The 12878-nt window shown below is 54.2% G+C and overlaps 1 protein-coding gene across 2 annotated transcripts; it reads left to right on the top strand.

Annotated features, from left to right (window-relative positions):
• Positions 1–3152: 3152 nt before the first annotated feature.
• On the top strand, positions 3153–12258 carry GPR149 (G protein-coupled receptor 149). Of its 2 annotated transcripts, none has more exons than XM_039713416.1 (4): positions 3153–4007; positions 5327–5516; positions 6131–6495; positions 11567–12258. In XM_039713416.1, the coding sequence occupies exons 1-4, from the start codon at positions 3549–3551 to the stop codon at positions 12119–12121; spliced, it is 1569 nt and encodes a 522-aa protein (XP_039569350.1). In that variant the 5' UTR covers positions 3153–3548; the 3' UTR covers positions 12122–12258. The 2 variants fall into 2 exon arrangements, with proteins under 2 accessions (XP_039569350.1, XP_039569348.1); XM_039713414.1 differs by having other exon boundaries at positions 3153–4490.
• The last annotated feature ends 620 nt before the right edge of the window (positions 12259–12878 follow it).

Genomic DNA, 12878 nt, shown 5'->3' with positions numbered 1-12878 from the left:
AGCAGCATTTTAATCAAAATGAGGAATTGCATCCTAATCACCTCTCAGCACATGCATATTTCATAAGTACATGTTCTGCAAAGCAGACGCTGTGTAAGGGGCTGCTGATGCTCAGTTCTCATCTCCTCAGCTCTCCCAGCACAGGCCAGGCTGGCTCTGCATAAACCCAGCCTGACGGGAGCCCTGCCTGCCCATGGCTGTGGGAAACGTTTGATGAGATCAAACAGGGCAGCAGCCACGGCGTGGGGAGCAGCACAGGGCTCTCTGCCCTGCCTGTCCCAGAGGATGTCACACGAGGGGCCTGGGGCTCCCCTGGAGGAGCTGGGGTCCCCAGGGCGAGGGGACTGCGTGTCCCAGTGATGGCTGTTTTACCAGCAGTGACACTGATGGAGACTCCCCTGCCCTGTGAACACAGAGCCTGGTTTGTCATCAGCCCCAGGGAATAAGATAAACACATGAATTGAAAAGATTCAGTGTTTGAAAACACTCTGGCTTCTTCTCAAGCATTATTTCTCTAATCTTTCTCTGAAACCTCCATCTCTGGGGCGGTGAGCCATGGTTTCCCTCTAGGCTGATGAAGGAAGATGTCTATGGCAAGGCTTTCCATGGTCCTGGTGTCCTGCTGACGCACTCTGTCCAGCTGGGGCTGGCACTGAGCCTGGCTTCTGCAGTCCCTGTCACAATCTGAGCCTCAGAAACCACAGATCAGAGAGGCTGGAACTGTCCCTGCAGTTGAAAGGCTGTTTGCTAAGTGTGATTTTATCGTCTTTGGGAGGCTTCCCCTCGCTATCTCATTAAAATATTCATGAGTACTTTCTCTTGCCTGGAATCATTAATAAATAGTTGATGTCATTGGCGTAGCTCTGCACTTCCTTCCTGGATGGGTCTTTCAATATTCCACATGTTCCCAGTGTGAAAGCTCCTAATCAGGGTGCAGAGCTTTGTCTTGTCAGGTGTTCATCCCCTGAGCATCCCTTCCTCAGGCACACCTGGGACCCTGCACAGGGGAGACACTGACCCTGCCAGGGCACTTCCCAAGGCACACATTCCCAGGAACTACAGCTGCTGGCAGCCCTGGAGCCTGGGCTGAAGGTTCCCCATCAAATGTAGGGTGTGGGTAAGAGCAGTGCTAACCAGCACTGTTCTTACACAAGTTCCTGGTCCACTAGAGGCAGAATTTGGTTCCAGAGCCTTCAATCTGTCATTTAAATTCAATTTGATCACATTCCTGGGGCTGAATCTCCCAATCTGCTCCCTCTGCCTTCCTTGGAGCTGAGTGGGAGAGAAGGTGATGGGGAAGTAAAGATGCAGCAATGAGGGGCTGAGACAACCCACGGCAGAGCTCCTGGGAATGCACAGCAGGCAGGGAATGTGCAGTTTTACACATGGCTCTTGTAGCCATTAATTTTATCATTATTGGAGAAAGTCCCATGAACACAGCTGATTTTCTGCTGCTTCCAGATGGGGTCACAGCTGGGTCACTCCAAGCATATGCCCGCTTCTTTTTTTATTCTCTCCCTTCAGAAAGGGATAGCTGTTTCTTCAGCAGTTTGGATTCTACATTTACCCCTCCCCGTGCAGTTTCCCACAGTGCTGTGGTGCTACAGACTGCACAACTTTGGCTTTTTCTCCAACATGCCACTGACATTTTGGAGCCTCCAAAGCAGGAGCGGTTCCCGAGCAGTGTGGCATGGCTGGGTTGGCTCGGTGCTGGGTGTCACCTCCCTGACACTGGGTTACAGGTGTTCTACTGCTGCTGCAGCAAACCCAGTCACCCACCCGTGCTGCTCCATGAGCTGCACTCCCAGCCCCCTGGGCTCTGTGGGAAGCGAGGCCAGAGGGGAGGTCCCATCTCCATGGATCTTCTCTTTGGGACCTTTCCTGAGCAAGGAGAATTCACAGCAGGACAAGGAATAAATCCACAGACAGTGAAGGACAGTTCTGGTGCTGGGATGTTCCAGCATGCAGGGGCTGATGGCAGAGAAGGAAAGAACAGGCAGTAAGGAATCTGCAGCTCCCTGCCTGCCTGGCACAGTCCTGCCAAGGACACACACAGCGCTGCCTCCTCCTGTCTCCAGCCTTCTGCACCATCATTACCTGTGCCTTTTTGGCAGAGCTGTGTTATTCCATTCTCCCTGTTTCTTCAGAAAATTTGGGACACAAATGGTATTTCAGAAAATTTGGGACATGAATTTCCTGCAGTGATAACTGGGGGAAATCTCACCATATTGTGAGTTATGATAAAAGCTGCCACAGAGAGCAGCAAGGTGCAGTTCAGATCACAGATACACTGTGTGAGAAGACAAACTGAAGTAGTAAGTCCCCTGCCTTGAAGGGGCAAGGCAATAGACGGTGCCTTTCTTGCCAAGAACACTGATGAGCATTTCCTTGTGAACACAAGCGGGAGCACAGGATGCACTGCTGTGGCCGCAGAGCTGCAGGGAGGCGGAGGAAGAAAGCGAGCAGGGCAGGGCTGTGAGTGAGGAGGCAGACCCCGAGGGAGCCGCAGGAAGCTGCTCGCTCTGTGCCCTGGGGCAGGGTGCCTGTGGCGGCGGAGGGTACAGCAGGGCAGCTTTTCAGCCCCTGGTGAGCCTGGGCTGGGGTCGTGCGAGGAATGAACGCTTTCACACCCCAGATGCCAGCGGGCTGCCTCACACCCACCGCTCCCTGCTGTCCCCGAGAGGGGCCCCGGGCTTGTCCCCGAGCATCCGAGCGCCCGAGTGGGAGCGGGACTGCCGCAGGGAGAGAGAGCAGAGCCGTGCTGCATCCGCCCATCCTGCCCGGGGCAGGGAGCAGCAGCATTGCAGCGGGCTGTGAGCCCCGAGCAGGGAGCAGCAGCATTGCAGCGGGCTGTGAGCCCCGAGCAGCAGCAGCACTGCCCCGGCTGTGAGCCCCGAGGCGCTCGGCCCAGCCGGGAGGGGCATGCTGCGCTGACATCAGCCGGCAGCGCCCGCTCGGAGGTGGGGCTTGCGGGGACCTGCCCGGGGCTGGCAGCATCCCGGCTGCCCGGGGCTGGCAGCATCCCGGCTGCCCGGGGCTGGCAGCATCCCGGCTGCCCGGGGCTGGCAGCATCCCGGCTGCCCGGGGCTGGCAGCATCCCGGGGCTGGCAGCATCCCGGCTGCCCGGGGCTGGCAGCATCCCGGCTGCCCGCTGCCGTCCTGCCGGCTCGCTGCTGCCCGGGCAGCCAGGCTGGCTCGGCTGCCCCTCCCGGTGCTGCCCGGGCTGCCACGGCCGGGCACGCCCGTGCTCTGCCCGCCCGGCACGGGGAACGGCATGGGGACACCCGAGCAGCTCGGATTCACCGTCTGACGGCACGGCAACCAGTCTGAGGAATTCCAGGGGTTTTTTCAGTACCTTTGCTACTTCATTGTTGCCTGGCTTTTTGAGAGCATGAGTCCTGGTCATTAGGGGTGCTGCCACGTGAATATTCCTTCATCAGATGCCACTGAAGAGAGTCTAGGAAAACAAAGAAACTTGTGATGTGGAGCTGACAGTTCTGGTTTCAGCTGGTGAAAACTTGCAGAATCAGTGAGAAGACAAAGGAAAAATGCCCAGGACAATGTCGGTAACTCCTGGTAATTTGTCACTCAATGGGACGAGCTTCTTGACTGAGAATCACGGCATTATGGACAAACCCAGTGAGCAGAGAACTTGGAATGCATTTCTGTTCTGCTTGACTTTTGCCATTGCTCTCCCAGCCCTTCTGGGCAGCATTTATTCACTAGTTTCCCTGCTGAAACTGCAGAACAAGACCACGGTTTCAATGATTGTGACTTCTTTGGCAGCAGATGATCTGATCAGCATTGTGCCAGTGATTATTTTCTTGCTCATGCAGTGGTCAAGTGAAGCCCTCCCCCAGCCTCTGTGCACCACCTCAGCATTTATGTATTTATTCCAGGGCATTTCTAGCAACCTGAAAGGGTCTCTTATACTTTCTTACAACTTCTACAGCCTCAACACGACTGGGACACTGAGCTGCAGCTCCTCCAGGCGCCGTGTGAGTGTGGTATGGGCCATCCTCACCATCTGGACTGTCAGTCTGCTGACGTGCATTTTGCCTCTCTGTGGCTGGGGCAGGTACATCCCCACGTCCTGGGGCTGCTTTGCCGACTGTGCCAGCTCCTACATCCTGTTTGTGCTGGTTGTGTACTCGCTGTGCTTCTCCCTCCTGGCAGTGCTGGCTGTTCCCCTCACCCTGCAGCTGCTGTGCTCAGGTGAGCCCCAGCTGCTGCACACCGAGCGCCTGCAGGGCTCTGGAGGCTGCATCTCCCCCGGGACACCGTGGGGCTGCGGTGCTGCTGCCCCTCCAGTGCCACTGCTGGACCCTGGGGGCAAAACCCCCGAGCCTTTCCAAAACTCGGAGGCAGTTTTTGGGCAGGGTGTGGCTGAGAGCAGCACGCAGAGCAGGAGCTTCAAGGTGGGCTTTGCCCAGAAACGATTCTCGCTGATCCTGGCACTCACCAAAGTCCTCCTCTGGCTGCCAATGATGGTAAATTCTCAGATGGCTTCACTTTCCAATGCTCACTTACATTTCAGTGGGACGTCACCTGTGGGCCATGGATGGAAACTGATGAACAGTGGCCACTGCAGTTGTTCCTCGTAGTGTAGTTGTGCCAGCAGAAGTCCTCTCCAGCAGGTCTGTGTCACTGCATGAGTTTAACTCTGCCCGGTGGGTTTGGCAGAGCCTGCTTCATCCCTCTGCCACTCTCCCATCACATCATTCCTGCCACGTGAACAGCAGGGCAGTAAGGTCCCTGCCAGCTGTGGGACAGGGTTTGCTCAGCATTCTGGGGCTGGGAGTTGAGCTAAGAGCCCCTCTGTCCTGTCCTCTGAGACACATCCTTTGGGTTAAAAATAGGAGTTTAATAGAAAAATGCAGTTTGGTTGCCCCTTTGTAAACCCTGAAGTGCTGGGGCAGGAGAGGGTGCTGCCGTGGGCACGTGTGTGTGTCTGGGAACAGGAACCTGAGAAAGGGATCTGCGGGAGCAGGGAACACAGCTCTGGGGCACTTACCCTGCCCCTGGGGGGTGAGGCTGGGGCTCCTCGCTACCACACGGCACTGGCTGGCACTGGGAGCTGTTCAGTGGTGCTCAGCATCTATGTTTAGCTTCAGTGAGGGCTTTTCTGAGAAATGCAGCATGAGAGAAGAGCAGTCAGTGTGTTTCCTCCGCTGTCTGTTGGAGCCAGAAGTGTTGTCCTCAGCAAACACTAATGACAATCTGTGTCTTACAGCGGTGTCATATCCACAGAGAGATGTTCTCCTTGTTCCTGGAAGCATCTCATGTGCCCAGAGTGATTTAAATTTCAAAATGCTCTGCCTTGCAGATACAGATGGCTGTCCAGTACATCAGTGGGCTGCAGAGCCTTTCCATGGAGACGCTGAGCTTCCTGCTGAGCGCGCTGGCTGCCGCGGTCACCCCGCTGTTTGTCCTGTCCCAGCACTGGCTCCACCTGCCCTGCGGCTGTGTCATCAATTGCAGGAGCAACTCCTATGCCCCTTCACAAGGGGCCACAAGTAAGTGTGGGAGGGTTGCCTTGGTGTGACAGCCCTTGCCAGACCTTCCCTGGTAACCTTCTTGCCATCTTCTGGAGCCCTGTTTTTCCCTGGGCTCTGTGTGAAAACAGCTGGAGGAACAGTGGGCCAGGTGGAAGAGGCTCACAGGGATCATCTGGTCTCAACTGCAAATGTTAAGGGCTAAATATGTCTGAGGATGTGGGAGTTGTTTCCCATTCTCTGGAGTGAAAATCCTCTGCCATCAGTGGATGAATTCCTGACATCCCTGCTTGTTCAGGGAGAAAGAACTCCTGAATCTTAGAGGAAAGGCATTCTCAGTGCATGGCTTTCACTTGCTTTAAACACATTTTCCAGGCACAGAATGACTTGTGCTGCCCCTGCTGCCCTTCCAGCCACTTTCCCAGAGGGAACAACTGCAGTTCATCTAGAAGGCAGCTCCTTCTCACAAGTCTTTCTTCTCAACAATTCATTTTTTTAATGGAGGGACAATTGCCTGTTTCCAGCAGAAGCTGGATAATTTATTCCATGTTTTAGCATGTCATTTGCATTGTGTTTATAATCTCATTTTTCTTTTGGTCCCAGCTCCTAACACAGTTTCTTTCCTTCCTGCTTAGCCAAGCGCAGCGGTTTTGAGTTCAACCTGTCGTTCCAGCAAGGCTGTGGCATCTACAGGATCTCCCTGGAGAGCCCTCCCCAGCCCAGCAGCGATGGCAAGCCCTCGTCCTTCCCCAGCCTGGCGGGCTCTGGCTGCAGGCAGCCTGGCAGAGGCAGTGACAGCGGGAGCAGGGCGCTGGCACACGGCTCCCAGGGCACCCCTCCCGCTGTGCCAGGGCCCTGCCAGGGCCAGCAGGGCACCAGCGCTGCCCCCCCAGCGTTCCCAGAGGGACCAGAGTGGAGGCTGTGCCACGAGGAGAGCCCCACGCCCGAGCTCTCGGACTGGGAGTGGTGCCGGAGCAAATCTGAGAGGAACCCTCGGCAGGTAAAGAGGAGTTTATTCTTTTCTGATAAGAAGAGTTTCCTTGTGAACTAGGCAGTGATTTTTACTGACAGTGATACTTCCGTTGGGCCCATTTTTTAGTAAAACTCATACATGGCATTGTTTAATGTTTAGTCACCACAAGGTCTATTTGCAGGTGTTGATCCTGCAATAATTTCTCACTTGTCTTCCTAATGATGGGGTTTTCTTATTTTGTGTGCACCTGCATGACTTGTATATGGTAAGAAGTAAGTAAAAATTATGTTATTTTATCTTAATGAATAGGAAGTTTCTCTCCAGAAGATGACATTTTCCAGAGAATTCCACCGTGGAATTCAGTGGCTGTTGGGCATTACAGCAGGTGGGAGAGGGGTAAGAGCCCAGGTGAGGTCTGTGAGACAGGAGCTCTGGAAGGCTTCCTGTAGGAAGGGCTCTCTGGAAGTCACCTAATCCAAGCAGGGTGACTTCAGAGCCAGATCAGCTCGTGCTCAGCCGCAGCACATGCACAGGGAATGGATAAGGTGTATTTTGTATTCAAATACGGGCACCTCTCTCCATCTGATAAACACAAGTTTATCATCCGAGTCACAGTAGGAATTTGGCTGATATTTCAGAGGTGACTGATCATCCCGTTCATAAAAAACCAATGCTCACTCTGTTGCAGTGCGCAGAGATGAGTTCCTGCATTTGGAGGCAAAAGGGAGTGATGACTCAGCCTGGTTTTAATCTAGCAGTTCTTGCCAGGGCCTCATGTGCCATGTACAGCTTGGTTAATAAAATCACTGCATCAGGTCCATAACCATGCCTCTCCTTACAGGAGTTTACAGATAATGTTTAAAAAATAAAAATGCCTTTCCCCATGTCCCCTGGTGCCAGTTCAGCTGCAGCCTTGGACTGCAGCAGGTGTGAGCAGCTCTTTGTGAGCAGCTGGCAGTGACAGCCTGGGGGTGTTTTTTGTGCCCTGGGGCCTTGTGTGGCACTTTGGACATACTCTTCCCTTCTTGCATTACAAAGAATCACAACTGATCCACTTCTGACACCTTCCCAGGTATAACCCACTGCCAGGCACTGAAGCCCCTGTGGGGTAAAAGCTCCAGGCTTTGCAGTCACAGCTCTGCCTGGATCTGACATTCAGCAGGAGCTGCCAGAGCTTCACAGCTGACATTTGCTTTGCAGCTGGGAAAGGGCAGAGTGTGAAACCCCTGCAAGCTTTGTAAAAATAACATTAATGCATTGCTCAGGTTTATGCTGGATGAAAGATCAATTTGGGCCACACATTAATAAGCTGAAAACCATCTCCTTTATTCATCCTGTCTGGAAGTCCCAAAGTCTGAGAAGAGTCACTCTGTTCTCATCACTCTGCATTTCCTATGTGTGTTAAAGAAGGAGACTCCCCTGGCATTGACTGTCCTTCTGCAGGAAATACAGGGGTTCCTGAGAGTCCATAAGTACAGGGGTTCTTGTTGGAGTGCTGCTGATTGTCTCGTCAAGAGGAGAAGCTGTAAGAACTGACAGCAGGAGGGGTTTCAGCCATCCCCACGGATGTGGGGTCAGCGACTTTGATGGAGCTGTTTGAAGGGCAGGTGCCAGACAGGACCCAGGGTGCCTTTGGCTCCCTCTGGAAGCTGTGGGCTTGGACACTGGCACTTCCTTGGGGTGACAGTAATGACTGTGGAGCTGGTTGTCTCTTCCTTGTCTGTTCTGTGAGTAAAGAGTTGCTCCACCAAAGTGTTTTCTCTGGAGTAAAAGTGGCATGAGAGAATGAGGCAGCAGGGTTTATTGAATATATGATAGGATGGCTGTAATGGAGAGAGAAAATTGTACTTGTCGTTTCTAACTCCTGTTTGGCTCCATTTTTGAAAACTACTTTTAACATCTCATAAAATTACCCGTGTATCTCCCTTCCTAAAGAGATTGAGTGTAAATATGTCATGTCTTATTTTGTCTATGCCTCAGTGCCCTCAGGCAACAGAAATCTCCCAGGCTGGCAGTTTGTTCCAGGCTTGCTGATTATTTTTCTCTACCTCATCTGTGGGTTGCCTCAAGGAAACTCTTTGAAGAGACTGCACAGGACCTATTTATGTGCCCTGCAAGGAAAGAGAGGGGGAGGCTGTGCAAGTGACCTCACTGAGGAGGAGCCAGCGCAGGCAGGAGTATTCAACATGAGAAATACACAGCTCTCACTGGCTGCAGGAAGGCTGTGAGCACTCCCTAGAACACCAGGCACAGCACAGAAGCTGAGTTAGGAGTGGCCTTGAAGGTTCTCGTTGCTTCCCTGGTGGGAATGTGCACCACATCAGCCCTGCTGATGGGCTGAGCTCTTCCCAATGGGGCTCCTCCTGCTCAGCTGCTTGGAACTTGTTCCTGGTTTCCAAAGAGGTTCCTGTGGCTGGACAATCGATGTAACATCTCACCTTCATCTTGTCACCTTGCTCCCAGAGCATGTGTTTTCTGTGGTGCTGGCTGCTCCCTGCTGCACTCCCACTGCCTCTGGCTGGCTCTGGAACTGCAGAGAACGCTGAGAGCAGAGACATCTGCCAGGAGGGCAAGGTGCACAGAGCTCCTGCAGCCCTTCCCTCCCAGGTGTCCTCTTCTTGGGTGCCCTGCTGCATCTCCTGCTACTGACAGACACAAATCCAGGTCTGTCTGCACCGGGCAGTTCAATGGCAAGCTCTGGGCTCAGGTCATCTGAGGTGAGCTTGTCTCTTCCTCTCATACCCCCTTGGCTCTGCATTTACTGCAGTCAGCCTCAGAAAAGGCAAATCATTGCAGTAATTAATTTCACTGCAGCTAATTTGCACTCTTAGGGAAGTAGAAGAGTAAGTCTCTATTTTAAAACAAACAGAAAACTCATTGTCTCTGGAAAGAAAAACCAGGATCCTTACTGGAAACATTCTAAAAATAGACGTTTTCATCTCAGGCTGTGTTTGACCAAAGTAATTAGGAATGCAAACTGCTCAGAGCTGTTTTGGTTTTCTGTTTGGGAAGGCAGCAAGGCCCAGTGGAGCAACAGGCACACGGCACAAGCTGTGTGTGCTCCTGGTGCTGCCCCGTGCAGAGCCCTGTCCCAGGGAGGAGCAGAGTCCAGTGCTCCACCTGTGCTTCAGTGGGACCCTGCTGGCACACCTGGCTGCCTGTTCCAGGGCCTGGCACACCAGCAGTTGGAGGGAGAGTCTACCAAGGGCCTCGTGCTTCATCTGTCCCCAGACACTGTGGAACCAGCTGGGATGGCGTGCAGTGTCACACTCAGCCCCAGCTGCTGCTTTGAGCATTTCCAAAGGGAAATCTGTCTGTCAGAGCCTGTTCCAGCTGCTGTGGGCCTCAGATGCACCCTAACCTTCCCTGTGGACAATATCCTCCCTGGTGAATCCAGCCCAGACCCTGCTCAGGACAGGGAACCTGCTCCTGACCCACAGGCTGCTGGGGGAGCTTTTGCCTCGTGGCAGCCACAGCTGCTTCCTGCCTTCTGTGAACTCTGCAAGGTGGATGTGTCATTAAATAATGAGGGGATTTGCTCGATCGATTCCGCAGAGATTTCTCTGCTCAGAATGCATCAGCATTCCATAAGGAACAAGGACATGTGTGATTTATTTCACTGGGATTTTTTGGTCTTTGCCGGTACATGGCGTTCTCCAGTGAAATCCCTGTCCCAGATTCCAACAGCCAGAACATTCTCCAGGCATTGTGGGCAGGGGCTGCGTGGGGGATGCCCTGACGTGGGGAATCCTCTCCACAAACAGTGGGACTTGGCGAGGGAAGGGCCAGGAGCTGAAGGCAAAGACTGAACTGCAGGGAACCGTGGGAGAGGGAGGAAAAATACTTCACAGGATACTTTACCAGTAGAGTCTGGTTTGCTTGTGGATTCCTAGTTATTGCCATAAGAAGCAAAAATGGGTATTAATAATGGTATTAAGGACAAGATAAAGGTCACTTTGTGTTGTCACTAATAATAATTTATACTGAAAGTAATTCCAGTAATAATCAGTGCTACTTGGCTGTACATAAACCCAGGATAAATGCATTTATCCCTCCCTTGGGCCCCATAACCATGGGTTTAGTCCCAGCACTTGTACCCACAGTGCTCCCCAGAGCACAGCATTGTGGCTGGCATTGACAAATGGATTCTGCACTTCAGACACAGGTAAAGGTGTCTGGAACTGAACATTTCCAGTGGAACTGTTCAAGTGGGAAATGACAGCATTCGGTGTCTCCCTGGTTACTGACTGGGCAGTGACATAGGAGGCTTGATGAATCTTTTTCACTTTAACAGTAAATACTGATTTCTCAAGAGAAAACTTGAGAAGACTTTCAGAAAGGGGTGCTTTCAGAGGGTGATTGGGAAATGTCTCATTCTCCAGACCTGGAGTGCTCATTCCAGCATGGATTGCTCATTCTCCCTCCAGGTGCCTCATGTTCAGTCTGGCAAATCAAAGTTTGATTAACCCAGACATAGCCTTGCACTGAAGGAATCAGCTTTTATTTAAACTCTGGTTTTCATACTCTGTAGACTTCATAGTGAGTCACAGGCACTTGGGACTTCACACACTAAGGTGTATAATAACAGAGAACTTCTGGCTGCTCTCTCAAGTCACAGATCGCAGGCGTGTCAAATTCTGCAGGGGGCAGGCAGTGAGAGGGGTTCAGGGGGCAGGCAGTGAGAGGGGTTAAGGGGGCAGGGGGCAGGCAGTAAGAGGGGTTGAGCAGGACAGGGAGCAGGCAGTAAGAGGGGTTCAGGGGGCAGGGGGCAGGCAGTGAGAGGGGTTCAGGGGGCAGGGGGCGGGTGTGCCGGGTCTGGCGCTGCCAGCACTAACGCCGTGTTCCCGCAGCGCCCCGGCGGGGCCCTGCCCGTGCCCCTGTGCGCCGTCCAGGGCACCGGGGACCAGCGGGGCAGGGGGCAGGAAGTAAGAGGGGATCTGCTCTCTCAGGGGCAGGCAGTGAGAGGGGTTGAGCAGGACAGGGAGCAGGCAGTAAGAGGGGTTCAGGGGGCAGGGGGCAGGCAGTGAGAGGGGTTCAGGGGGCAGGGGGCGGGTGTGCCGGGTCTGGCGCTGCCAGCACTAACGCCGTGTTCCCGCAGCGCCCCGGCGGGGCCCTGCCCGTGCCCCTGTGCGCCGTCCAGGGCACCGTGTCCCTGCAGGCCCCCGGCGGCAAGACGCTCTCCCTGTCCACCTACGAGGTGAGCTCCCAGGGGCACAGGATAGCCCCCGCCGCCAAGAAAATCGAGGTGTATCGCTCCAAAAGCGTGGGGCACGAGCCCAGCCCGGGGCAGGCTCGGGACGCGTGGGCTGACACCAGCGTGAAGATTCACCTGGAGGTGCTGGAGATCTGCGACACCGAGGAGGCCCTGGACACCGTGTCCATCGTCAGCAACATCAGCCAGTCCTCCTCCGCACGCTCGCCCTCGCTGCGCTACTCCCGCAAGGAGAACAGGTTCGTGTGCTGCGAGCTGGGCGAGAGCGCCTCCTACTCCCTGCTCATCCCGTCCGGCAGCGACTTCAGCATCTCCATCCCGGACACGGTGGAGGCTCACCGCCGCAACAGCCAGCCGCGCCCGGCCGCGCCGGGCCACCGCGAGGAGATCCAGCTGCTGAACGCAGCCTACCGCGAGCGGGACCCGCACGGCGACGGCTGAGCAGCTCTGCACGCCTCGGGCTCTCGGACGGAGCAAATACACGGTCTGCTGCTCTTCGTCCTGTCGTGCAAGTGGTGGTTAGGTGCACTGGTGAATCAATTCAAACTGTTAATGCTGTATCAAGGGGATAACAAATACTCAAGTGCTTTACAGCTTTCCATGGTGGATTTTAAGTTATTTATTTATATACCTATTTATTTGAGGCACACGTGTGTCTAAAGGGAATCCTAAATAAAATGTTAAACCGCAGTTTGGTGTTTGTTGGCACTGGGTGGCGTGTCTGCAGGAACCGGTGCAAAGGAGGGGGCAGCTCCACATGTGGGAGTTTTGATTCACTTGCAGTCCTTGTCATCCAAATCCACATAATAATAGAAATACTTTTCTAACACCTGGACATCACTTAAAGCTCATTGGCTGCTCTTTGTTTCACGGATTAAATCTCTCTTTATGTAGGCCTGAAAGTATACGAAGATCAAACACTAAGAAAACGATACAAATCCCCCATTCTGCAACACACCGGCCGGTCGGGGACTCGAACCCGCGGCGCGGCGGGTGGGTTAGGTCGGGCGGGACTCGAACACGGGGTCTGAGGGCTAGCTTCGGTCGGGCCGGGACTCGAACCCGTGCACTGTCGGCTGGGTTCGGTCAGGCCGGGACTCGAACCCGGCGGCCCGCGCGGGGCAGCGGGCGGGCGGGCGGAAGCGCGGCGGCGGATGAGGCGGGGGTGCCGGCGGATGAGGCGGGGCCGCGCCGCGCC

This window comes from Passer montanus, unplaced genomic scaffold (genome assembly GCF_014805655.1).
Source record: "Passer montanus isolate IOZ18808 unplaced genomic scaffold, ASM1480565v1 scaffold29, whole genome shotgun sequence".
Lineage (NCBI taxonomy): Eukaryota > Metazoa > Chordata > Aves > Passeriformes > Passeridae > Passer > Passer montanus.
This window is presented reverse-complemented; position numbering and strand designations above follow the sequence as displayed.